We start from the raw sequence: 27639 nt of genomic DNA on the forward strand, positions 1-27639 counted from the left end.
ATGTCTTTACAGGTAGAGGGATTTACAAATAAAGATAATGAGGGGTACAAAAAGCGAGACAGTCCCTCTGCCCTGGACAGAAGCACAGAAAGGAAGGACAGAAAGATCCCTTTGTAGCCAATTATTACATATTGTCTTGGTTTTCTTAATTTTAGGAGAGAAATGCATATGTTGTCTCACGCACGAATATATTTTTGCGCACTTTACCATATATTACGGTCTAACTACGTCATCATTAATAGACATGTTGACAATGAGTGAGAAAGCTATTTGCTATGATAGTTAAGGAAGACATCCTGCAAATATGTGTAGTTTAGTTATTGAGCTAGCAAGTTAGTTCTATCATAACGTTTATACGGATCATCTGGAGTTTGATTAGATAGCCAGTAGGAGCTTTGTTAGCAAGTCGACCAGCTAACGACTAGCTAGCTCGTACTAGCCTGTTGCCTTTGCTAGCTAGTTAGCTACCACCTAACGTTACTAGCTAGCCACACTTAGCAAGATAAAATGTATTAAGGTTGGAGCATCTTTCTTCAATGTACAATGTCACCAACCAGGTCTGGCTTCCACAAAAGCATCGTAGCACTAAGATCATGTTTTGTCCATTTAGTTTCAATGGAATTAAGAACCGAGGTAAAGCCAGTTTCAGGTTGGATATTCGCCTGTAGTTTTCCTTTTTTATTTATTTATTTATTTCACCTTTATTTAACCAGGGGCCTGTTGCACAAAAGTAGAATTAAGACATCCGGGATAAATGACTCAGCTGAGCTCAATGAAGCCAAAACATGTGCGTCCAGACTTAATTGGTTGCACAAAGACCAAGCCAGGATGAGCAGACACGGATTCATTAAGCCAGGTGAAACCAATCCTGGATAGGTGCGCGCTCACGGCTCACTCAAATAGACCCCGCCACAGATCACAGATTAACTGATTTACCATGGCAACTAGAGCCGCGTACTTTTCCCCGTCGGAAGCACAAATCCTCATGGAGGCATACGAGGAGGTAAAAGATATAATTAAGAAGAAAGGCAACACCGCCACAGTGATAAAGCAAAGAGAAAAAGCGTGGCAAAGTATTGCAGACCGCCTGAATGCGTAAGTAGTGCACAATTACACACTCACCGCTCCGCTGAAACATCACAATTACAATTCAAATATTTAATTCACATCTCCAAAAATGCAGTTGTACTGTAATTATGAAACGGTTAAATTTTTAATTGAAACGCACTGCAGATATGAGTGAAATTGTGTAAAGTAACTCCATCACACTGTATAAAGCTATGATAAATTTTTTGATATTTTTACTGAAAACAAGACAAAAATACCAAGTAATTTTTTGCAGTGTGACTCCATTAAATGTGTGTGTGTGTGTGTGTGTGTGTGTGTGTGTGTGTGTGTGTGTGTGTGTGTGTGTGTGTGTGTAGATTAAACATGAACGGGCCAAAACGGACATGGCAGCAGGTCAAAATCAAATACAAGAACATTCTGCAGAATGGTATGGTCCCTGACTAATATTTAACAAAGCACAAGCATATATTGTACCCAGAAGGTGCCTGCTCACACATTGTCTGTACTGTTTTAGCAGTGAAAAAGAATACCCACAGACAAGGCACGGGTGGTGGGTCACCAAAGGCTGACCTTACCCCAGCAGAGGACATGGCCTTGGAGCTAAATAAAGGCAGGCCCGTCTTAGAGGGGATCCCTGGGGGGAAAGAGACGAGCATAGGTTCCTCCCAAGATGCCACCCGCTTCATTCAAGGTATGTCCTTCCATCTCTACATGGGATACAACCACATTCATATTGAATCAATTTGGACTGTCTGACTTTTGTTTACCTATTGCCTTGCAGTGTCTGGCAGCACTGTGTTCCTGTTAGAGCCACCAGCACAAGCACCAGACGATGCTGATCCAGTGAGTACTCCATCAAAGGCATACTGTAGGCCTGGCATGTCTTGTCTACTAGCTTCAATATGAATCCGATTAAATGTGATAGGGTGAAGGCCCCAGTGCAGCAGCAACAGCACATGATGGAGACGATGATGAGGAGGAGACCATCTCTCTGGATTCCAGAAGGCATGAGGTATCATGTTAAGACTGTGAAAGTACTATTTACTCTACAATGGTGAGGAGTCCTCATCAAAATCAAAAAATCTAATTTCTTTTACAGGACCCAGATGCTATACAGTGGGAAAACCAGCCTGGCAACATAGTGCGTATTAATAAAAGGACACCACATCCTGCCAAATTCCAGCTGCGCTAATTGTATTGTGTTCACAGAGCTCACAAGCTATCAGAAAGTTGTATGGCAACCACCTCCGGCGCCAAATAGAACTGGCAGACATAGACATTCAGTACAAGAAGAAAAAGATGGAAAATCTTGCACTGGAGTCCGAAATAAAAAAGAGGACAATTAGGAAACTGGACCTTGAAATAAAAAAACTTGAGAGGGAGGTGAGATATGCCTTCAATGTACACTGTATGCTAACTGTAACACAAATGTATTAATCATTATTTTTCTTTCCTCCCCCAGCTCCAAGAAGATGACACAGCTCAAAATAAAAATTAGGTATATTCTCGTAAAGTCAAGTGAGCCATGACATATGAGCTCTTATTGTGAGCACACAGGACGGTGGCATCTTTCTAAGTTTTTTTTTATTTTCCCAGCAATCAGTACAACCAAGTCATCGTTATAAGGCATCGCCCTCTTTTGCCCACCCCCCCAGCACCAGGTGTGGCCACTAGCCTATATGAAGGCCCAAAATTGTGTGTTCCTTTCTGCTCTGACAATGGCATGCCCATTCGTGCGAGATGTGGTGGATGAAGAAGCACTTGTGCTGAGGAGAGCCTTCAGGCGAGAAAGGGTCTTCAGGGACCGGTTGGACCCACTGGCCTTCCCTGATGACCATCTATATGAAAGATACAGGTTTTCTGCAGATGGCATCAGGTATCTATGCAGACTACTGGGTCCCAGGATTAAGCACCGCACTGCACGGAGCCATGCACTGAGTGTGGAGCAAATGGTTTGTGTGGCCTTGCGCTTTTTTGCTAGTGGAGCCTTCCTGTACTCAGTGGGGGATGCAGAACAGCTGAACAAGGCCACAATTTGCCGCACAATAAGGAGTGTGTGTCTGGCTATCAAAGCATTAGCAGATGTCTTCATCTCCTTCCCTGGCCACAGAAGACTCTGTGACATCAAAGAGGAGTTCTATAGGATTGCAGGTAAGAGGATCTACAAATTACAGGACAACTGTTAACACATAGTAGGATACTCATTACTTTGTGTGACAGGTTTCCCCAATGTCATTGGTGCAGTGGACTGCACACACATAAGGATAAAAGCCCCCTCAGGTGCCCATGAGGCCGATTTTGTGAATAGGAAATCCTTTCACAGCATTAATGTTCAGGTGAACATAACTTTTTGATATTGTCCATTGACGAACACTCTGCATTGCCAGTGATGTGCATTGATTGGTGTAATATTCCTCATCTTATGATTTCAGATGGTCTGCAATGCTGACTGTGTGATCAGCAATGTTGTGGCAAAATGGCCTGGCTCAGTCCATGACTCCAGAATCTTTCGGGCCTCTGAAATCTATCAGTGCCTATCACAAGGTAAGCCACACAACCCCTATTTATAACCATCATGGCTGTGTCAAGAATATCACTGTGTTTATGAGGTAGTAATGATGAGATTTTGTGTTGACAGGTGAATTCTCTGGTGTGTTGCTGGGAGACAGGGGGTATGGCTGCCAGCCTTTTCTCCTGACACCTTTCACAGACCCCCAGGAAGCACAGCAGGCCTACAACCATGCCCATGCCAGGACCAGGGCCAGAGTTGAAATGACCTTTGGCCTCCTGAAGGCACGCTTTCACTGCCTTCACAAATTAAGGGTCAGCCCTGTTAGGGCATGTGATATTACTGTGGCTTGTGCTGTCCTCCACAATGTGGCCTGCCTGAGGAAGGAGAGGGCCCCCAGAGTGCCACCAGCCATGGACTGGGACAATCCGGCAATCTTCCCTGATGACGACAGTGGTCGGCTGCTGAGGGACCAATATGTGTTGAATTATTTTAGTTAGTATGTGTGCTTTCAATTTTGGTTAAATATGTCCTGCGGTGGCAGAGGAATTTGGTTTTTTTTGGGTTCGTTTTTTGACGAATTTGGCCTCTTATGATGTTTGTGCGGTATACTGTGTGTAATACAAGGCTGCAGGGAGGCTACTGCATCCATTCATTTGTCTGTTCAGTTGATGTGTATGGATTTGTCCTGCATTTATTTTAGTGTGCAGACATGCAGGGTGTGTTATATACAGACCTTTGAATGTGTATGTATCATTTTGTATAATATGCTTGGATTCTGTGCTTTCCATCTTGTAGAGTCACTGTGACTTCAGTTTCGAAAGGAGCTGATGGTTTACCTGCTTTGTTTTGTCCTTATTCAATAAAGGAACATAATGTTACACATTGTGTTTTTATATTCATATGGAATGTGTATTTGTTTATATGACAGAGTACTAGGGCCACACTGAAGAAAAAGGATAAAGTCATAAATTTATGAGGCTGGTTCTTTCTGCAGAAAAGCTACATATTGTTTTTACAGTTTTGATACTTATGACAATGTGATACTTAATATTCTGGCACATCAGCATGTCTTTGTTTATGAAACCATACTGAAGTACAATTTCACGAAATGCCCCACATCTGTCATTTTAACAACTGTCCTCCTTTAAAACAACTGGTTACAATATTATGACTTGTGTTTTTTTCCCCTCTGTGGCCCTAATATTCTATCATTTTATATATAGCCTTATAGTCTATGGGAAACTGTAAATTATCTAATGATAGCAACATCATCTAAAAATCATTTTTTATCCAAAATCATTGAAATTAATGATCACAAACGTTTAAATAATAACAGTGGGTCTAGTTATATGTGATAACAATGTATAGTGAGCAGTGAAATAACTATTGGTTTCCATTTGTGGTGACTGCTGACTGACATTAGGGATGAGATTAAATAGATCCTGGAATTTAGCCTGGTCTGGAGCAGGCTAGCTCCACAGAATAAATCTCCATGGTAATTTATACCATAACATATCCTCCTGCCCCCTATCCATCTTTAGTGCAACCGGATTACGGATCAATTGAGCCAGGATCACCAAGATATCCTGGCTTAATCCCTTATCCTAGTTTTGTGCAACAGGCCCCAGGTAGGCAAATTGAGAACACGTTCTCATTTACAATTGCGATCTGGCCAAGATAAAGCAAAGCAGTTCGACACATACAACAACACATAGTTACACATGGAGTAAAACAAACATACAGTCAATAATAAAGTGAAAAATAAGTCTATATACAATGTGAGCAAGTGAGGTGAGATAAGGGAGGTGAAGGCAAACAAAATATATATATAAATAAATAAAAATATAAAAAAGGCCATGGTGGCGAAGTAAATACAATATAGCAAGTAAAAAATAAAAAAAACACTGGAATGGTTGGTTTGCAGTGGAAGAAAGTGTAAAGTAGAGATAGAAATAATGGGGTGCAAAGGAGCTAAATAAATAAATAAATACAGTAGGTAAAGAGGTAGTTGTTTGGGCTAAATTATAGATGGGCTATGTACAGGTGCAGTAATCTATGAGCTGCTCTGACAGCTGGTGCTTAAAGCTAGTGAAGGAGATAAGTGTTTCCAGTTTCAGAGATTTTTGTAGTTCGTTCCAGTCATTGGCAGCAGAGAACTGGAAGGAGAGGCGGCCAAAGGAAGAATTGGTTTTGGGGGTGACCAGAGAGATATACCTGCTGGAGCGCGTGCTACAGGTAGGTGCTGCTATGGTGACCAGCGAGCTGAGATAAGGGGGTACTTTACCTAGCAGGGTCTTGTAGATGACCTGGAGGGCCTGTTGTCCGGACCTCTGGCAGTCTCTATGGGGGTGCCACAGGGTTCAATTCTCGGCAAGACTCTTTTCTCTGTATACATCAATGATGTCGCTCTTGCTGCTGGTGATTCTCTGATCCACCTCTACGCAGACGACACTATTCTGTATACTTCTGGCCCTTCTTTTGACACTGTGTTAACAACCCTCCAGGCGAGCTTCAATGCCATACAACTCTCCTTCCGTGGCCTCCAATTGCTCTTAAATACAAGTAAAACTAAATGCATGCTCTTCAACCGATCGCTGCCTGCACCTGCCCGCCTGTCCAACATCACTACTCTGGACGGTTCTGACTTAGAATATGTGGACAACTACACATACCTAGGTGTCTGGTTAGACTGTAAACTCAACTTCCAGACTCATATTAAGCATCTCCAATCCAAAATTAAATCTACAATCGGCTTCCTATTTCGCAACAAAGCATCCTTCACTCATGCTGCCAAACATACCCTCATAAAACTGACTATCCTACTGATCCTTGACTTCGGCGATGTAATTTACAAAATAGCCTCCAACACTCTACTCAGCAAATTGGATGCAGTCTATCACAGTGCCATCAGTTTTGTCACCAAAGCCCCATATACTACCCACCACTGCGACCTGTATTCTCTCGTTGGCTGGCCCTAGCTTCATATTCGTCGCCAAACCCACTGGCTCCAGGTCATCTATAAGTCCTTGCTAGGTAAAGCCCCGCCTTATCTAAGCTCACTGGTCACCATAGCAGCACCCACCCGTAGCACGCGCTCCAGCAGGTATATTTCACTGGTCAACCCCAAAGCCAATTCCTCCTTTCGCCGCCTCTCCTTCCAGTTCTCTTCTGCCAATGACTGGAACGAATTGCAAAAATCACTGAAGCTGGAGACTCATATCTTCCTCACTATCATTAAGCATCAGCTATCAGAGCAGCCTACAGATCATTGCACCGTTACATAGCCCATCTGTAAATAGCCCATCCAACTGCCTCATCCCCATATTGTTATTTTATTTATTTACAGTGGGGCAAAAAAGTATTTAGTCAGCCACCAATTGTGCAAGTTCTCCCACTTAAAAAGATGAGAGAGGCCTGTAATTTTCATCATAGGTACACTTCAACTATGACAGACAAAATGAGAAGAAAATCACATTGTTGGATTTTTAATGAATTTATTTGCAAATTATGGTGGAAAATAAGTATTTGGTCACCTACAAACAAGCAAGATGTCTGGCTCTCACAGACCTGTAACTTCTTCTTTAAGAGGCTCCTCTGTCCTCCACTCGTTACCTGTATTAATGGCACCTGTTTGAACTTGTTATCAGTATAAAAGACACCTGTCCACAACCTCAAACAGTCACACTCCAAACTCCACTATGGCCAAGACCAAAGAGCTGTCAAAGGACACCAGAAACAAAATTGTAGACCTGCACCAGGCTGGGAAGACTGAATCTGCAATAGGTAAGCAGCTTGGTTTGAAGAAATCAACTGTGGGAGCAATTATTAGGAAATGGAAGACATACAAGACCACTGATAATCTCCCTCGATCTGGGGCTCCACGCAAGATCTCACCCCGTGGGGTCAAAATGATCACAAGAAAGGTGAGCAAAAATCCCAGAACCACACAGGGGGACCTACCTCCCTATCTTTGGAGGGAGTTGAAAGTCTGTGTTGCCCAGCAACAGCCCTTGAAAATTAAGGAATTTAACAATATACTGTAGGTACAGCTTCCTTTTTAGTCACCATGGATGTGGAGTCTCTATACACCGCCATTGAGCATGAACAAGGTTTGGCAGCTATGCACCATTTCTTGAGTACCCGACCTGAAACTGAGATGCCTCCTACAGAATTAATTGTCTCACTGACTGGACTCTTAATCATAACATCTTTATCTTTCAGGACCGTATTTTTAAACAGGTCAAAGGATGTGCCATGGGAGCTTGCTATAGCCCTTCCTACGCTGGTTTGTACTTGGGTAAATGGGAAAATGACTTCATTTTGGATCCTTCTAATAACCATTTCTTTGACCGGATTATATGGTGGGGACGCTATATTGATGATGTTTGCCTGTTTTGGTCCGGCTCAGAAGAACTTATTTCCTTCCACCAATACCTTAACAGCATTAACCCTAACATCAAACTAACTATGGAGTACAGCAAGGATAACATACATTTTTTGGACCTCGACATTAGTAAAAATGACAAAGGTTGTTTGCACACATCAATCTTTAGGAAGCCTACAGATGGGAATACCATTCTGAGGGCAGACAGCTTTCACCCCAAAAGGCTAAAAGAGAATATTCCATATGGCCAATTCCAAAGAGTCCGCAGAATTTGCGATCAGGAAACAGACTACAGTGTCAAATCTGCTGAATTGAAGAATCGCTTCTTGAATCGGGGCTACAGCGTTCAGGTCCTGAAAGATGCAGTTATAAGGGCTGGATTACTTGACAGAGAGAATTTGTTGTGAAGGGGAGTGCCTCGTGATACATCAGAGAGAGTGTATTTTCTTACAAAATACAGCACTGAAGCAGAGAACATTCAAATAATCATTAAAATTAATTGGGGAATCATCCAAAGTGATACGCTTCTACGCCAAGTCTTTCCTGAGCCACCAGTCATAAGCTTTAAGAGATGTCCTACCCTAAATGACAAATTAGTCCACAGTTATCTTCCGGGTGACTCTCAAAAAACTTGGCTTGACCACAAACCCAAGGGCTCTTTTAAATGTAACCATTGCAGAAATATTGCACAGAAGAAGTATTTTGTTGACACAGCTTCCAAAATGGAGTATTACGTCAAGCATTTCATTAACTGCAAAACCACTCATGTGATGACATATAGATTGGAATGTCCACAGTGCAAGGTGTTCTACATTGGACGGACAAAGAGACGCCTTCAAGACCGCTTAGCGGAACACAAGTACGCCATACGGGTAGGCAATGAAAAGTACGCCATACGGGTAGGCAATGAAGACTACCCCATGGCAAGGCACTACAAGTCTTACACCATGGCAACCCTGCCTCCCTACAAGCTATGGGTATTGATCATGTTCCGGCCTCTATTAGAAAAGGGGACCGTCTTAAACAGTTAAACCAAAGGGAACGTTTTGGGATTTACAAACTACAGGCCACTAAATACCCTGGTTTAAATGAAGATATGGATTTCTCACCCTTCCTGTAGGGTTGTGATAGGTCCATTTGCTGTCATCCAGTGGACATTTTGCTCAATTGCCCTCAGCTATGTTTAGACTGTTGTTGTTCATGTTTTGCTGTGTTCTAGTGTACTATGGAATATATTGCTTTCTTGTTCTTGACACTTCTCCCAGTCATATTTAAGGTTAGAACTACCTTTCTAAGTGTCCTGATACTTCTAGCTTGGAGTTGTATTTTTATGATAACAAAGCTACAGTATTTCACTTTTTAATGTGTATAGTATTGCTTACTAGGTGTGTCCAATCAATTTTGTAACCACTCCCTCTTCTAATTAGGGCTAATTGGAAAAGCTGTTCAAAAGAGGACATTGTATTATTTTTTTGTACTTCCTGGCGAAGGCCATGCAGCCGAAACGCGTCGGATTTTTAAAACTTTGTTTCTATTGAACATGCCATACTAATAAAGGCATTTTAATTAATTATATGACGAGTGCCTTGGTCCTCCTTTCTTTTTGATCTCTACTTTCACATTCATCTTCTGCACATCTATCACTCCAGGGTTTATTTGCGAAATTGTAATTACTTTGCCACTACGGCCTATTTATTGCCTTACCTCCCCAATCTTACTTCATTTGCACACACTGTATATAGACTTTTCTATTGTGTTATTGACTGTATGTTTGTTTATTCCATGTGTAACTCTATGTTGTTGTTTGTGTCACACTGCTTTGCTTTATCTTGGCCAGGTCGCAGTTGTAAATGAGAGCTTGTACTAGCCTACCTGATTAAAGAAAGGTGAAATATATATATATATATTTTTTAAATACTGTATGTGGGAATGTCTTATTTTCATCCTACATGTAGTGTTGGTACATGGAATATTCCTCAACTGCATATATCATAAATTGCTATTGCAAATAGAAGTATAATGTTCAACAACTGATATTTTCAGATATTATTTTGACAAACACACTTTGGTGCTTACAATTCATTCTCTATTGTCATAGATTTGGTGGGCACTGTTATCTGTGATCTTTGTGATATGACTTTCTTTAAGCACATAATGATGAAAGTGTGACTTAATATTTTTTTCTTAAAGTCTACAACACTACATTTTTTCACTCTGTGATAGGGTTGGATCCTTTATGCTACTTTTATTTCCTGTAAATGGTTCAGTGCCTATAATTTAGGCTGTTTGTAGAATGGGGCATAAAGGAAATTACCTCTACTACTAAATTACTACTAGATTATAGTGATAAGGAAAACAGCATACAAATTTGGCCTGTGTATTAATTTGCCTATAACTAATCAGAATTCCATTATGTTTACATAAAAAACAGAATACTTCAAAATGAGAAGATCCTGCCATGGAAGAGACGACTGGGTGGACATAAAGTGGAAAGGAGGGGAAATAACTCACACCATGCAGCAGGACACCTTCAGCTGCGTGGTCTTTGTAATGCAGGTTTGATAGTTATATTTTCAATAATGAATGTTTAGCTGTTATGTGACAATTAGGTCAAAAACTCTATTTTATTCTTTGGTGTAGATGGCCAAGGAAGTTGCACAGAACTTCCCCAACATCCCCTACCATGGAGCAACTGCGAAAAGAAATGGCTGAGGGTATACTAAAAATGTCTGGTATGTAATGACATTTAATTCAAAGTAAATGTAAATTCTTTATTTTTATGTAGTTGTGTGGGACAGCCACATATTCAGTTCATGCCTATGATTTCAGAGTTCAACAAAGCCAACAACTGCTTCATGTGTGCCACTGATAAAGAACCTGGATGTGGCCCAAAGACTGACTGGGTTAGTAAGTTTATTTAACATGTTTATAATCTTTTTACAGCAATTCATGATGTAACACAATGGATGGCTAATTCGTCATTCGTCAAACTGCATTGATATTTGATATTATTTATAACGTGTTACGCTTTGTTCTGTTTTAGATTGAATGTTTTGCATGCCAACGGTGGTTCCATGTGCTGTGCCTAGGAATGAAGACAAAAGAGTTCAACAGAGTAAAGAACACAAACTGGAAGTGCTGTCTTTGTTGTTGAAATGTATGCTATACCCCATCCACACTGAAGAGGCTCTGAAATGTACATCAAACAGGGATAAAGAGAAAGTTAACACTGCGAAATGTTTCATACTTATTTGAAGTTAAGTGTCTGTTGACATGTTGGAAAAGATTAAAGGTCTACCATTTCTGTTTAATTTGTCAATATAACATTTTTATTCATTGATTTACTGGCCACCATTACTGTGATTACATGTTCAGTATATGTATTGACCAGCAAACCCACTGCAGCCTACCTCACCAGCTCACTCTCCATCCCTGCTTTGGACAATTAATAGCATGACTTTCGTACTTTGCCCTTTTCCTTTATGGTTGATATTAACGACGAAAGGAGATATTATCTGTCTCTCTCCTATTGTGTACCGCTGTTAAATACTGTGTGGCAAAAAAATGGGAAAATAAGTACTTAGAACTACCAATTATTATAGATAAATATTAAAGAAAAGGGTAAACACAACACTGGACTGAACCCCCTAATTGTCAAACTAATATTAATGTACAACAATATAGAATATACATGACGAGAGGTTATATCCACTGCACGCTTTTTAGGTGTGTAATTGACATGATCAAGGAGCTAAATGTATGTTACACCGCGTGATTTTACAGTACACAAAAAAGGGTGTGCAATATAGAAGGGTAGTCAGTGGACATTCTGAACCTTGATTGAATTCATTGGGTCACATGACCAAGGAGCTATTGACATTTTAAAACTTGAACAATTAATGTAAAAACGTGTGAGATGAAAATGGACAAACTAAATGGTGTGCAATGTTTAGGCCCACTCAGTGGATATTCTGAACCATGTTTTAAGTCACTAGGTCACATGACCAAGGAGCTATTGAAATTCTAAATTTCGAAAAATTTATGTCAAATCTTGTGAGATGAAAATGGACAAACTAAAGGGTGTGCAATATAGAAGGGTAGTCAATGGACATTCTGAACCTTGTTTGAATTCATTGGGTCACATGACCAAGGAGCTATTGACATTTTAAAACTTGAACAATTAATGTAAAAACATGTGAGATGAAAATGGACAAACTAAATGGTGTGCAATGTTTAGGCCCACTCAGTGGACATTCGGAACCTTGTTTGAAGTCAGTAGGTCACATGAAGGAGCTATTGAAATATTACATTTGGAAAAATTCATGTAAAATCTTGTGAGATGGAAATGGGCAAACTAAATGGTGTGCAATGTTTAGGCCCACTCAGTGGACATGCTGAACCTTGTTTGAAGTCAGTAGGTCACATGACCAAAGAGCTATTGAAATTTGAATGTAAAAAAAGTTTGTACTTGTTTATGCTCCCTAACTAATTCAACGAGGAATACAAAATGCTGCTCACATTTCCACATGTTTATTAGCTTTGGAAAGCGAATTAATGTCCAAATCGCGAAAAATAAGACCTATGCAATGTTGTGCGCTATTTTGTCCAACATCATGACACTTATTTGGAGTCTGTGGCTCAAGTGGTTTGAAAGCGCGAATATCCAATTTGAAAACTGTTTTTACCTCGGTGAATTAAGATTATTTTAGTGCTACGATGCTTTTGGGAGACCCAGCCCAGTTTGCTTATTTGAACTATCTAATAACGTTTTCAATTTAATAGGCAACAGTGGATGTCCCATGCTATTGTAGGTGGCTAAAGAATTTGCTAGCTTGCTAGGTAACTTACCTTGAACATGTCATGTTTGGTGTCAGTATCTGCGATTCAATGACATCCTGACAACCTACATGTTCTGTTATGTGCAGAGCTTTACCATGTTTCACAATAGCTCACAGAGAAAGTTCTGGACATTCGACAAAGAAGAAAGTATGAAACTGAGATATGAACCCAACCGGGAAATATTGCAACAAAATGCTCACCAGTGGGAAGGTAAAATTATTTGTAGCATGTTACATTACATGTGATAATGAGTCACAGTGTTTCGTTTTTTTTGCACTACAACTTTATGATTATATTTGCCACCTCCCAACGTTGTCGTCTCTCATCCTTTCCTTTATCCCTTCCTTAAAAAAGCCTGGGGTTAGTGACTCCTTGTTCCTGGAGGCTCATGAGGAGGACGTCCTCTTCAGGCACTATGAGAAGAGACTGCTTGACCTCTGTAATGCTTTCAAGCCTGTGATGCCCAAGTCTGTTGTATGTATTTTGTAAAGGTACACCTAATCACTCATGGAAATATACTGCATGTGAACCGAGAGAATCTGTAGGGACTGAATGGGATTCATAGGATAAGGCAGCAGTAGTTCCGGTGTTTGTGTTTTTCGTCACTGGTTATTTGGACAAATCAAGATTTCGCAGTTGTTGGCATCTTTTGAATTTTTAAACATGTATGGACCCAGAACTTATTTGAGCAGCTGACCAATTATGTGAGACTTTAGTTCTCAGTTAATCGACATTAGGGTACACCGTAAATCCGACCTAACCGGTTTTATGTAAGAGATCATCAACAGGGTACAGCCATCATGTATTTCTGGAGATTTTACCTGAACAACTCACTAATGGAATACCACCCCAGAACAATCATGTGAGTAGTCAAGGGCTTGATTTTGACTAGTACTCCTATATTCTTATATTAAGAAATACAGTATATAGGCTCCTCTGATTACTCCTATTCAGGTAAATACAGATACACTTGATTTCTGAACTAACTGTACATACCCTCAATGTCTCTCTCCTCATGCTCTCTTCACAACTTTTCCTTCCTCTGCTCTATTGTTTTGCTAACTTCCCACTCTTTTCATCCCACCTCTTCCCTGGCTTACCTCTTTCTTTTCTCTCTTTCAGGCTGACCTGTGCCTACCTGTCCTTTAAGGTGGATGACTTTAACGTGTCCAGCACCCAGTTTGTGGGGGATCTTGTGCAAGAGAGTGCGGCCGGACAGGAGAGGGCTCTGGAGCAGATCTTGGAGTATGTGCTCCTTCTCATTCAGCAGCTCAACTTCCACTTGGTGGAACACACCCTTTACAGACTGATGGAGTGCCTGCTCATAGACCTCAAGGTGGGTGGATGGAAATGGAGATACTTGCCAGGTCATTGAAGCTCAGTAGAGATACAGCAGATGAAGATAACCTAATGAAGTGTGCAGCTGAGATTTAAAGACCGATTTTGCAGACTTGTAGGTGTGTTAAATCTGTATGAATAGAAAACCAAGCGGGTTAGGCTTCAGATAACAGCACTGTATTGGTGACCTTTACCTCAGACAAGATACCCTCTTCTGGAGAACCCAGAGTCTCTGAGGAAGAGTGCTGATGACTTCCTGACTCGTGCCACCCTGATGGACACTGGCCTGCTGTTTCCCCCGTCTGAGATCGCCACGACGGCCATCCTGAACAGTGCGTCGCAGGCCGGCCTCAGCATGGAGAGGTAGGCCAGCACCAGGGCTCTGTTCTAGACAAGAGCATGGCCCCGTTTCAGGGGATAAGGGCTGAAATGGAATGAGGCCCTAACCAACATGGCCTTCGAGAACTGCAAGTGGCAACTAACATACTTTCATAGTGTATTGTAAAGCAGGGTAGTATTCTCTCACGTTTTCATTCAATGCAGTAATCTATTAAGTTTCAAACTAGTTTTGTTTTCCATTTTGTTATAGCCATCTGACAGAATGTATGGGACTGAAGGAGGACAAAGAGACTCTCTTATTAAAGATGTGCGACGCGATGATTCCAAATCCAACCGCAAGGTGGAAAGCTTGATCAAAGTTGTGACTGCAAATCCAAATTATACAAATGCTATTCATGGTGTTGTTTTACGGACAATCATTTTATTTTTACACAGGGATAAAAACTCATGAAAAAGCATGAATTTCTGAAACAAGAGGTGAACGCTCACAAAATGAACCTTTATTATTTTAATTGTTTCTTTTTTTTTTACCTTAGTTTGGTAAATATTTTCTTAACTCTTCTTGAACTGCACTGTTGGTTAAGGGCTTGTAAGTAAGCATTTCATGGTAAGGTCTACACTTGTATTCGGCGCATGTGACAAATAACGTTTGATTTGATTTGGAGAGGGCCCATGCTGACTTTGGCACAAACTCCAACATGTATGTTCGTAAACACTGAGTATACAAAATATGCGCTTTCCATGACAGACTGACCAGGTGAATCCAGGTGAAAGCTAGGATCTCTTATTGATGTCACCTGTTAAATCCACTTCAGTCAGTGTAGATGAAGTGGAGGAGACAGGTTAAATAAAGATGTTAAAGACTTGAGACATGGATTGTGTGTGTGTCATTGAGGGTGAATTGGCAAGACAAAATATTTAAGTGCCTTTGAACGGAGGTATAGTAGTAGGTGCCAGTCATACCGGTTTGTGTCAAGAACTACAACGCTGCTAGGTTTTTCACACCCAACAGTTTCTTGTGTGTATCAAGAATGGTCCACCAACCAACCAAAGGACATCCAGCCAACTGTGGGAAGCATTGTAGCCAACATGGGCCAGCATCCCTGTGGAACGCTTTCGACACCTTGTAGAGTCCATGACCTGACGATTGAGGCTGTTCTGAGGGCAAAAGGGGGTGCAACTCAATATTAGGAAGGTGTTCCTCATGTTTGGTATACTCAGTGTATTGAATTAATGAATTAATCTGTCGGTTACAAACACATGCAATTGTTGCATTGCGCAAAAAGAGTGTATACTTACATGGCTGCACTACCACACAACTGGGGAGGTAGAAATGATCAGCTGACTTGAGTAACATGTTCATTTTGTGTGATAGGAATGGCTGTCAGGTAAGGAGAAGATATTCTGTTAAAGACCACTTCAGAATAAATAGTCTTGCACAAATGAAGCAATACCTTTTGCCAAACATACTAACAGTTTTATTTAGCCAGGTCAAACAAGTGTATCTAAGATGCAAAAGATTCACAGTTCTGTCTATCAGGTAGAAAAATCTAAAATGAACACATCCGCTATATGAAATGAAGAGGAAGCAGAACAGTTACATTTGTACATTTTGAAGAGAGGAGCTGTCACCCATATCGATAGTCTAGTCTATGAACACTTGGGTCAGGTCTGTGTAATCTTCAGTGCATCTAAACTGAGAAACTACAGATTATCGGCTCCAAGTCTCTGACTTTGAGCGGTTCGGAAAAGCAGACGATGGTTGTACAAAATCAACCAGTTCTCATCCAAATGACAGGGTGGTGAATCTGGGCTTGGCCTGCACAGAAGTTCTCTGTATGATCTTGGTTAGTGTATCGCCAAGGAAGGTGGGTTAGTGAGGGTTACATTGAAGTTGCAATTATATGAAAGCTTCTGTTGATGAGCTCAGGCTTAAAAGGGAAGATTTGCCAGTTCCTTTAGTTTCTCAGGCCCAGACATCAGGTTAGTTTCCATAGGGTTACACATTCACAGGTTACAAATAGGTCCTACAAACTGTTAAGCTATGATACAAATATGAACCTATAGTACATCTCCATTTAGCAGTCATACACAAACACTGGTTGTCACATAAGCCTAAGTGTATCCTATCAACAGGTAAAGCAGCTCATAAAATATATAGCTAGTAGCTTCAGTGATGTGTATTTGTACATATATATATACACACACATACAGTACCAGTCAAAAGTTGACACACCTACTCATTCCAGGATTTTTCTTTATTTTTTACAATGTAGAATAATAGTGAAGACATTAAAACTATGAAATAACACAATTGGAATCATGTAAGCAAAAAAGTGTTCAACAAATCAAAATATATTTGTTATTCTTCCAAGTAGCTACCCTTTGCCTTGATGATAGCTTTGCACACTCTTGGCATTCTCTCAACCAGCTTCATGAGTTAGTCACCTGGCATGCATTTCAATTAACAGTTGTGCCTTGTAAAAAGTTAATTTAAGGAATTTCTTTCCTTCTTAATGCGTTTGAGCCAATCAGTTGTGTTGTGACAAGGTAGAGGTGGTATACAGAAGATGGTCTTTTACCAAATAGGGCTAAATCCAAATTATGGCAAGAACATCTCAAATAAGCAAAGAGAAACGACAGTCCTTCATTTCTTTAACACATGAAGGTCAGTCAATCCGGAAAATGTCAAGAACTTTGAAAGTTTCATCAACTGCAGTCGCAAAAACCATCAAGCGCTATAATGAAATTGGCCGCCACAGGAAAGGAAGACCCAGAGTTACCTCTGCTACAGAGGATAAGTTCATTAGAGTTAACTGCACCTCAGATTGCAGCCCAAATAAATGCTTTACAGAGTTCAAGTAACAGAAACACATCTCAACATGAACTGTGCAGGAGAGACTGCGTGAATCAGGCCTTCATGGTCAAATTGCTAAATAGAAACCACTACTAAAAGGACACCAATAAGAAGAGACATGCTTGGGCCAAGAAACATGAGCAATGGACATTAGATGGGGGAAATCTGTCCTTTGGTCGGATGAGTCCAAATTTGAGATTTTTGGTTCCAACCGCCGTGTCTTTGTGAGACGCAGAGTAGGTGAACGGATGATCTCCGCATGTGTGGTTCCCACCGTGAAGCATCGAGGAAGTGGTGTGGGGGTGCTTTGCTGGTGACGCTGTCAGTGATTTATTTAGAATTCAAGGCACAATTAACCAGCATGGCTACCACAGCATTCTGCAGCGATACGCCATCCCATCTGGTTTGCACTTAGTGGGACTATAATTTGTTTTTCAACAGAACAATGACCCAACACACCTCCAGGCTGTGTAAGGGCTATTTGACCAAGGAGTGATGGAGTGCTGCATCAGATGACCTTGCCTCCAATTGAGATGGTTTGGGATGAGTTGGACCGCAGAGTGAAGGAAAAGGAGCCAACAAGTGCTCAGCATATGTGGGAACTCCTTCAAGATTGTTGGAAAAGCATTCCAGTTGTAGTTGGTTGAGAGAATGCCAAAGGTGTGCAAAGCAGTCAAGGCAAAGGGTGGCTACTTTGAAAATATTTGTTTAACACTTTTTTTGGTTACTACACAATTCCATTAGTTAGTTCATAGTTTAGATGTCTTCACTATTCTACAATGTAGAAAATAGTAAAAACAAAGAAAACCCTTGAATGAGTAGGTGTCCAAACTTTTGACTGGTACTGTGTGTGCGTGCGCGCGCATATGCGGCCATTGTGGAGATAGGAAGAGGTTGGGTTGTAAAATCAAGTGAAGTAGTGGTGTGTAGAAAGGGAGTTAAGGCTTTCTTGGATCGGTGCTACATTAGATTTCCCTGAAGGTCGTTGTTATCGCTACGGTGCTTTGGCTAGCCTCTGACCCAAGGTCCTCCGGGAAGGTTCCACTGTTGACAAGGAGGCTAAATGTGTAGGGACCTCAAGGGTTCAAGTCAGCCCAAATTCAGGACAAAGGCCAAGCCAGTCAACATACAGGAGATGGTCCAGTTTATAGTTCTCTGTAAGCTATATAACTCTGCCATGTAGGCAAACAGTCTTCAAAGTGTCCTCTTGTCTGATTTGGCCCTCAAGCTTGAATATAGTTCAGGTTAGCATTAAGTAAGGAGTTACTCATTATTTCACCAGTGTCTGTTCAAGGGCTTTGGGACTGGCAAGAGATTCCCAGATCCAGTCAGTCACTTTCCCATTGCAGGACTCAGTCGGCCATAATGGATCATAATGTTCAGAAAGCTACATGCTCAATACAAAACCACCTAGCTTTTCGGTCCAGCGCTCCATGCCAGTACATGGTTGACTGACTGACCTCGTCCCATTGGTAAAAATCACATTACCTGGATGGTGGCAGCCAATGCCATGATGGTGCACTCAGTCCTGCAAGACAAAGTGCACACTGTTGAGGACTGTACATCAGTTACATCTTAATGCCATTTATTGACCATGCCACCATAACCCCTTCCACATCCATCCTGCTATGAACTCTGGACAGTCACTTCTCACAGTGTTTACCATGGAGCTGTCATGACACAGATGTACACTAGACAACAGGGGGGTGGGGGGGGGGGGGTGGTGTGCATGACTTGAAGGGATGATCATGAGGTGCAAACAAGGAAAACAGAGGTTCTTAAAAACAAATGTGGTGTACTAAAACATCTTCCAGCAGACCGATCTCCATGATTTACCTTGCTGCAGTCCAGTCAGTTAAAGCCTACACAGGTCAACAATACTACATATACCACCCGATTGTGCACTATGAGAAAAAGTACAAATATATATATTTTCAATCTCTTTTACAGGAAAAGAAAGAGGATACGAGGATGATCATGTAGTGAAAGAGCCCCAGATGACAGAAGGTGAGTCAAAACCACATCCAACACATTTTTGCTACCAGTGCCTCATGATTTTCAGGTCATTAAATAGCTCTGTCTGTTTTATAGGAGTGGACTGATCAAAATCTGGATGACCGATGACAAACATTGTATTATTTTTTTTTTCAAGTTGGGTGTCAACTTTGAAATGCAAATTAGTTTTTAAATTACTCTTATGTAGTAAAAATGTGTATATTCCATGGGCATAACATCACTAGGCTCTGAGCAGTGAACTTGCCAACATTCATTTGCCATACTTCAATACACATTTTTGAAAAGTTATGATACAAGGCTGCTCTTAAATCTCAAACCTGGGTTTCTAGGCCATAACAGAGCAGACAGCCCTGAAGGCACTTTAACAATCACTAATTACCTGGGGAAGAACGACTCCATTATCTACTTTACAAAACAACTTTAATAAGTGCATGCATGTCTGATACAATCGGTACTATTCAAAGATTTACTGCTGTAAACATTTAACTTTATTTTTTATTTATTCTGCATCTGTCTGGCATTGAGAAGTTAAGGAAGAGTGAACCAAACAATCAAAATGTGATACAATTGGGAGGGAAAAAAAACAAGTTTTTCAACTATATATACTCATGATTCCAGCAAGATTTTTTTATTTTTTATAGATAAAATAAACATACTTTCTGCAAGAATCTCCAGACAAAAATACAGAGAAATAGAAACGCTACTTTCAGCACTTTGGACATTGTCACAACCATAACAGTAAAAAGCATTACAGGGTTGACTGTAGCTTCTTCATGTCATTTGACTTTCCTCATATTGAGCAGGGAGATAGATATACTTTGGCAACCTGTGCTGTGTGGAAAAACATGTCTTGGGCATGCGAAGCTTTACTTTGAAATCAAATCTTTGACCCTCTTGATGAAGGGGAATGATACGCATACATGTACCCAAGTCACAGAATCATGAACACTGTTTTCAGAAGAAGAAAAAAAACATTTCCTGCGCATACAGCAGTCTGGTGCAAGTTTAGTTTTTTTGTTTAGGTACTGCGTTGGTTCAGTTTTCTGCTGCTTTCATTGCATAGCTCTCCTGGCATGGGCAATGTGGTGGGTGGGACTGTCGGAGGAGATGGGAGATGGAGGGGTGCCATGGTAATGATTGGAGCATGCTGAGTCAGGTCCCCTGTGCGTCTCTGTGCAGGGAGACAAAGGGAGAGAGCAAGAGAGAGAGGAGTGCTGTACTACCTGTTGCTGTTGGACATGGCATAGTGATCTTGTTTCTGCTGAAGGAGCTCAGTGATGGCCAGCAGCTTTTTCAGCACGTGCTACAAAGAGAGAAAACAAGCGAGACAGAGCCATGGTTTACAATCATGACGACATGGCATGTTTCTGGTACTGATTGTCATATTAAAAGGGGAAATCAGCATTTGTAACAATAAAGTGTATACCCTGCCCCTGTTTTGCTAAAAAGCAGAGGGATAGAGTGGAGAAATGTAACCACTAAAATTCATAGACATAGCTACGGATGGACTGACCATCCATGATAACATGGTTAAAACTATAATGTTGAGTTGAGGCTATATAGTGTTTGTTTACACACATTGGAGTGAAACAAGCTTAAATGTTTTGGGTTCTGATGGGGTATGACAGTTGAACTAAGCTCATGAGGAATGTGTAAGTTACAACGATGTCGCTCTTGCCGAGGGTGATCCACCTCTACGCAGACGACACCATTCTGTATACATCTGGCCCTTCTTTGGACACTTAACAAATCTCCAAACGAGCTTCAATGGCCTCCAACTGCTCTTAAATGCAAGTAAAAGTAAATGCATGCTCTTCAACCGATCGCTGCCTGCACCCGCCCGCACGACTAGCATCACTACTCTGGACTAGAGGTCGACCGATTAATCGGGGCCGATTTCAATCTTGCATTGATTACAATGCACTCCACGAGGAGCCTGCCTGTTAGCGAATGCAGTAAGCTAAGGTAAGTTGCTAGCTAGCATTAAACTTATCTTATAAAAAACAATCAATCAATGACTGTCATTGCTCCAATGTGTACTTAACCATAAACATCAATGCCTTTCTTAAAATCAATACACAAGTATATCTTTTTAAACCTGCATATTTAGCTAAAAGAAATCCAGGTTAGCAGACAATATTAACCAGGTGAAATTGTGTCATTTCTCTTGCGTTCATTGCACGCAGAGTCAGGGTATATGCAACAGTTTGGGCCGCCTGGCTCTTTGCGAACTAATTTGCCAGAACTTTACGTAATTATGACAACATTGAAGGTTGTGCAATGTAACAGGAATATTTAGACTCATGGATGCCACCCGTTAGATAAAATACGGAATGGAATAAACGTTTTGTTTTCGAGGTGATAGATTCCGGATTAGTCAAAGGTATATGGTTTAGAGAGAAATAGTCGACGCGTTATAATTCCTGTAATAACTTGCGTCTTCCATAGAGAATGTCTTGATCTACTTCAAATAAGGTCTGTGTTTCGTGCAGGCTTAAACCGCCTCGACGTTTTGATACCCGTGTAAATCTCACTAGGATAAGGTAACGTTTGTCAACATATTTTCATTAATCCACTCAATTCTTTTTATTTATCTTCGCTTATATTTAGCCAATATTGATCAGAGTTACCTTGTCCTATGGATATCTACACGGTGATGTAAGCCTACACGAAACACAGACCTTATTTTAAGTGAATTTAAAAATATCCTATGGAATAAATGAAGGAACCGCTTTCCAGATTTTGCTAGGTGTCATGGGAATTATGACTCGCACTTTGGTTGTCAATTCTTACCATGCCCATTATTAAAATAGGATTTCCTGCATATAGAAATTAAAGTTTTTGTTTTCAACATTCATCACAGGTAACTTAAACTCTATTTTTATTCAAACAGTTGAAAGTATTTGTCTCCTAAGCAGACTCTTCAGTATCATTGTCACTTCAGAGCTGTGTGCGTGTGTGTATTATATTAAGTTAAAATAAAAGTGTTCATTGTTCATTCAGTATTGTTGCAATTGTCATTATTACAATTTGTCATTATTGTGTATGATATATATATATATTTAAAAATTATTATTATTATTTTTAAAATAAATCGGCCGATTAATCGGTATCGGCTTTTTTTGTCCTCCAATAATCGGTATCGAAAAATCATAATCGGTCGACCTCTACTCTGGACGGTTCTGACTTAGAATATGTGGACAACTACAAATACCTAGGTGTCTGGCTAGACTGTAAACTCTCCTTCCAGACGCATATTAAGCATCTCCAGGTTGCAGTTGTAAATGAGAACTTGTTCTCAACTGGCCTACCTGGTTAAATAAAGTTGAGATTTTTTTTTAAAGAATCTATTTAATTCAGAAATCCCAAAATGGGTGAAACAGATTGTCCCTTTAACATAGTCAAAAAGCTGGTTAAATGCACTACATGATCAAAAGTATGTGGACACCTGTCGAACATCTCATTCCAAAATCATGGGCATTAATATGGAGTTGGCCCCCACTTTGCTGCTATTACAGCCTGTACTCTTCAGGGAAGGCTTTCCACTAGATGTTGTGACTTGATTCCATTCAGCCACAAGAGCATTAGTGAGGTTTGGTAGTGATGTTGGGCGATTAGGCCCGTCTCAGTTGGCATTACAATTCATCCCAAAGGTGTTCGATGGGATTGAGGTCAGGGCTCTGTGCAGGCCAGTCAAGTTCTTCCACACCCTTCTCAACAAACCATCGTGGTTTGTTGAGATGGGTCTGTTAGATGCATAGAATAGTCTAGAATGTCATTGTATGCTGTTGCGTTAAGATTTCCCTTCACTGGAACTAAGGGGCCTAGCCCGAACCATGAAAAACAGCCCCAGACCACCTCCACCAAATTTTACAGTTGGCACTACGCATACCGGGCAGGTAGAGTGCTCCTGGCATTTGCCAAATCCAGATTAGTCCGTTGGACTGCCAGATGGTGAAGTGTGATTCATCATGCCAGAGAACACATTTCCACTGCTCCAGAGTCCAATGGCAGCAAACTTTACCCCACTCCAGCTTGGCATTGCGCATGGTGATCTTAGGCTTGTGTGCAGCTGCTTGGCCATGGAAACCCATTTCACGAAGCTCCCGACGAACAGTTCTTGTGCTGACGTTGCTTCCAAAGGCAGTTTGGAACTCGGTAGTGAGTGTTGCAACCGAGAACAGACAATTCTTATGCGCTACACACTTCAGCACTCTGCAGTCCAGTTCTGTGAGCATGTGTGGCCTACCACTTCGCAGCTGAAAAGTTGTTGCTCCTAAACGTCTCCACTTGACAACAGCAGCACTTACACTTGTTGGAAAGGCGGCATTCTATGGCGGTGCCACGTTGAAAGTCACTGAGCTTGTAAGTAAGGCCATTCTACCGCCAATGTCTATGGAGATTGCAAGGCTGTGTGCTATACACCTGTCAGCAACGGGTGTGGTTGAAATAGCCAAATCCACCCATTTCAAGGGGTGTCCACATACTTTTGTATATATAGTGTACATATATAGTGTACATATCTACCTCTATCACTCCAATATCCCTGCACATTGTAAATATGGTATTGGAACTGACCCTGTATATAGCTTCCTTTCTCGTGTTCTTATTTCAATTTCTCGTGTTTTTATTCTACCCTGCTATTTTTAGTGCTACATTGATAATGATTACTGCATTGTTGGGTTTTCAGCTTGCAAGAAAGGCATTTCACTGTACTAGTGCATGTGACATTAAAACTTAACACACACCTGCTGTGCTCCCCTCTCGTTGCTCAGGGTGCGGAGGTCGTCTGAGTGTGAGACACAGATCTCATGCAGGGCAGCAAGGTCACGGGACAGGTCTGTCCTAAAGTGCTCTGTAGCTTCAGGGAGGTCAGGGACATTCTAGAAAGGACACAAATGCACACACATTAATGTCGTCCCTAGACATTGGGAGAGAATTGCTATGACGTCTACAAGTACCTAAGAGTTCCAATGATGTCTAAAGGAAATGAACACAGGTAACCTACACCCAACTCATCCAGAAACATGATCATCCTATGTTTGTTGTTTTTGATGAAGGGGTTCACTCCCTCCATGTAGGGCTCCTGGATTGAAAAGAGGAACACTCCATTACTTTCTGACATACAGATGGTAGAGTTATGAATGGGCGAGTCTGTTTTGCATGGCCCCATGTCCTGGGTAGGTGGAGATTTCACTTGAGCCCAATGGAATGGTCTGAAATATACAAACTCCAGTCCCCACGCCATGCAAAATAAACTCTCCCAATATAATAACTACTGTTCCCTGAACCAGGTACAACACAAAGCTGTGAAGGATTACACTTTGGTTTGCCTGTGCTTAGATGACACAGGGATAGAAGCGTAGGAGCTTTGAGGTCTTACCTTAGCACCAAACTCCACCAGGTTAGCCAGGTTCTGGACAGACTTGGCAACCAGAGTGAGGGTACGTCCCGCTGTTGCAGAGGGAGGGTCTACACAAAAAAACAATTGAACACACACAGATATTAAGTAATGTATGGACATCATACTGTTCATTCCAAGCTAAGCAATAATCAATTTCTGAAATACATCGAAGCTCACCAGTGATGATGTTGAACATTCTTGGGTTGAGGATAGCAGGACAGATCAGTCTCAGGAACACAAAGCCACTGGAATAGCCAAACAAGAAATCAGTACTTCAAATCAAAATTGTATTCATCACATGTAGAACTTACAGTTAAATGTTCCCAATAGAGCTCCCCCTTGACCAAGGGCTTCACCATTCCAATTCTATGCAATGCCTATACATGAGGCTTGCAGATAGCAAAGTAGATTTATGGTGTCTATAGTTAGTTACCTGACCACCCGGGTTCTCATAGTGGTGTTGGGCCATTTCTGCTGCACTGACTTCTGTAGACACCCATAGATATATCGTAGAGTTCTGGAAGGGTCAATGAGAGAGAAAGTGTGAGTACTGGAATATGACTTAAATATACACGTCAAACTACCCTTTGGATCTACTTTCATGTGTTCAGTTAATTTGTTGGTTTGCCCGATGACATAATAAATTGATTGTACAACAGAAGAACGTCATGATATAAGGTTCAAACTATGGAAATGGTTTCTTACTGGCAGTGTATATTTTACTGGCAGAAAATTAATGGCGGTGGGTGGTGGTACTCTAACCCAATGTTACTTTTCCCTAACCTCAAACTATACCCAACCTTATTCTGACCCTCATTCCAAAACCTAACATAAGTGATTTCGACCCCTATGCCTAAACTTAAGTTTGTGTTCTGCTGGTCGAATATACACTTCCTTACTTATTAGGGTTGGGCCGATGAACGATGTCATCGGGTGTCGACAATGATTGACAGCCATCGTCGATGGGGACGTCATCGTCGATGACAGACGAAAGCCTATTTACACTTGACAAAGCAGAACAGTACAGACAGTGAAATGTTTTAATTCTAGTCAAATGATCAACTGGGATTGATTCGTCTTTTTGTTAGTCCAAATAAACGAGTCACAATCGACGATATGACTAAAGTTCGTATATCACCCAACCCTAATATCACATGTGGATGGTTCCCGTGTTAGTATATGCACCGTGGAGTGGTGTGTGTGCTTACGGGGGCAGGATCTCAGCAGCCATGAAGATCTTCTCCACCAGTTCAGACAGGATGAGGAGGAGGTGGGCCAGGTTCAGATGCACATCCTCGTTCTTCTCCAGTTTGGAGGGGTTCAGCTGGAGGGAGGGAAAAAGATGTTTCATCATAGACATACACTGAGTGTACAAAACATTATGAACACCTGCTCTTTCTATGACAGACTGACCAGGTGAAAGATATGATCCCTTACTGACGTCACTTGTTAAATCCACTTCAAAATCAGTGTAGATGAAATGGAGGAGACCGGTTAAAAAATGATTTTCAAGCCTTGAGACATGGATTGTGTATGTGTGCCATTCAAAGGGTTTGAGACTGTTCTGAAGCAAAAGGGGGTGCAACTCAATATTAGGAAGGTGTTACATGAGACCTCTTCTTTCACTAGAGTAGGATTTGATGTTGAAAGCAACTGTACAAGAACAATGTTCAATGTCACAGTGTGTGTAATGCCCTCTGTCTCAGAAGAAGAGAGATTCAGAGTCCTGCGGGATCACAACAGAGACTGGGGAATAACAAGCAGGAACCAAAGTTGAATCGGTGTCATGAGTTACTGTTTTGTCTTCTGCGTAGCCAAATTACTAATATGATGTTACAAATGCCAAGTGCTCCATTCCACTCAGGAGATAACATGAATAAATAAATGGGTTGGAGCCCACACACACTTCTCAGCTGGAAGAGTTGTGACTAACGTAACTTCACAGATGTTGCCAAAACTATTTTACAAGCCAAAACAGATACAGTAGGTAGAGCTTGGGCTAAAAGAAAACAAGGCTACCTCTAAGTATGAAAAGCCTTTCTGCATAAATAGAAAGTGTGCGTTTACCTCGCAGGACTGCTTGCTCTCCATGATTTTGAGGATTGTATCTTTGAGGGCGTGGTGGACGAAGGGTGTGGCCGTGGCCTTCATGTACTGCTCCATCAGCGTGCTGGCCAGAGTGGTCGCTCGGAACAGGGTTGTCGCCTCGTCTGGGAAACGTCAGAGAGAGGGGACTCTGTCAGCCAACGGTGTGTGTGTGTGTCTCTGTCATAGTGTGATTTCAACATGAAAGCTAACACAATCTGCCTCCAAGCATCTACAAATAGAGATACTTCAGGATGATAAAGACCCAGCCAAAGCGAAATGCTATGTCACTAAAATAGCATGATGTCGCTAGAACAATAGAATATCTGTAAATATTCATCTCAATACCCTCCATGTTGATCTCTCGGTCGTTGAGTGTCCTGAGTAAGGGGGCCTCTGTCTTCTCGTGTCTGAAGATGCGCAGCAGAATGCTGGCCAGCAGGGTGCGGTCCTGCCCACACACATGGGCCAGAGCATAGATCACATGGAACTCCTTCAGCAGGATCAGCTGAGGGACACGGACAGACGGACCGAAGGACAGACTGGGGTCAGTGACGCAATGTAAAAACAAGTGGGCGATCATTTTCCACTTATCTTTTTCCAGTACACGTACTCTGCACATCACAATACACTATGTAACCAACTGCTGATCCTTGTTTTGGATGTCTCACTGAGTATGTGTATTGAATCAAATTTTAGTGGTCACATACACATATTTAGCAGATGTTATTTCAGGTGTAGTGAAATGCTGGTGTTTCTAGCTCCAACAGTGCAGTAGTATCTAAGAATTCACAACA

General features: G+C 41.3%; 3 protein-coding genes and 1 long non-coding RNA gene across 16 annotated transcripts in view; 3 read left to right on the forward strand and 1 right to left on the reverse strand.

The window, feature by feature from the left end:
• The first annotated feature begins 216 nt into the window (after positions 1-216).
• Positions 217-4479, forward strand: LOC139577162 (putative nuclease HARBI1). 8 transcript variants are annotated; one of them, XM_071404051.1, is made up of 11 exons: positions 217-1095; positions 1425-1495; positions 1583-1759; positions 1850-1911; positions 1994-2080; positions 2168-2209; positions 2278-2451; positions 2531-2566; positions 2665-3404; positions 3501-3612; positions 3707-4479. In XM_071404051.1, the coding sequence occupies exons 1-8, from the start codon at positions 938-940 to the stop codon at positions 2564-2566; spliced, it is 807 nt and encodes a 268-aa protein (XP_071260152.1). In that variant the 5' UTR covers positions 217-937; the 3' UTR covers positions 2665-3404; positions 3501-3612; positions 3707-4479. The 8 variants fall into 8 exon arrangements, with proteins under 8 accessions (XP_071260152.1, XP_071260150.1, XP_071260151.1 ...); XM_071404047.1 differs by having other exon boundaries at positions 218-1495; positions 2665-3219; positions 3289-3404; XM_071404049.1 differs by having other exon boundaries at positions 2278-2566.
• A 6127-nt stretch (positions 4480-10606) lies between these two features.
• LOC139577163 (uncharacterized) lies at positions 10607-11275 on the forward strand. Its single transcript, XR_011675227.1, has 3 exons — positions 10607-10696; positions 10794-10867; positions 11008-11275. It is a non-coding gene; the product is annotated as an uncharacterized lncRNA (long non-coding RNA).
• Positions 11276-12482: 1207 nt separating this feature from the next.
• LOC139577166 (cyclin-H-like) lies at positions 12483-15348 on the forward strand. Its single transcript, XM_071404058.1, has 4 exons — positions 12483-13665; positions 13926-14139; positions 14341-14504; positions 14731-15348. Exons 1-4 carry the CDS (start codon positions 13604-13606, stop codon positions 14831-14833), a joined length of 543 nt encoding a protein of 180 aa, XP_071260159.1. The 5' UTR covers positions 12483-13603; the 3' UTR covers positions 14834-15348.
• Positions 15237-27639, reverse strand: part of LOC139577164 (ras GTPase-activating protein 1-like) — a 46101-nt gene continuing 33698 nt past the window's right edge. For 4 of the 6 annotated variants that reach the window (XM_071404054.1, XM_071404053.1, XM_071404052.1 and 1 more), the window contains 12 exons: positions 27191-27350; positions 26825-26967; positions 25966-26081; positions 25657-25761; positions 25191-25274; positions 24935-25002; positions 24737-24825; positions 24362-24439; positions 24102-24236; positions 20577-20656; positions 18826-18865; positions 15237-15861 (listed from right to left, as the gene is read on the reverse strand). In XM_071404054.1, the coding sequence (XP_071260155.1) occupies positions 15460-15861; positions 18826-18865; positions 20577-20656; positions 24102-24236; positions 24362-24439; positions 24737-24825; positions 24935-25002; positions 25191-25274; positions 25657-25761; positions 25966-26081; positions 26825-26967; positions 27191-27350 (1500 nt within the window). In that variant the 3' untranslated portion in view covers positions 15237-15459. Of the gene's footprint in view, positions 15862-15931; positions 18866-20576; positions 20657-24101; positions 24237-24361; positions 24440-24736; positions 24826-24934; positions 25003-25190; positions 25275-25656; positions 25762-25965; positions 26082-26824; positions 26968-27190; positions 27351-27639 lie in introns of those variants that run through there. The other 2 variants (XM_071404055.1, XM_071404056.1) reach the window with 2 other exon arrangements.

The sequence above is a fragment of the Salvelinus alpinus genome, chromosome 5 (genome assembly GCF_045679555.1).
Source record: "Salvelinus alpinus chromosome 5, SLU_Salpinus.1, whole genome shotgun sequence".
NCBI classification, from domain to species: Eukaryota; Metazoa; Chordata; class Actinopteri; order Salmoniformes; family Salmonidae; genus Salvelinus; species Salvelinus alpinus.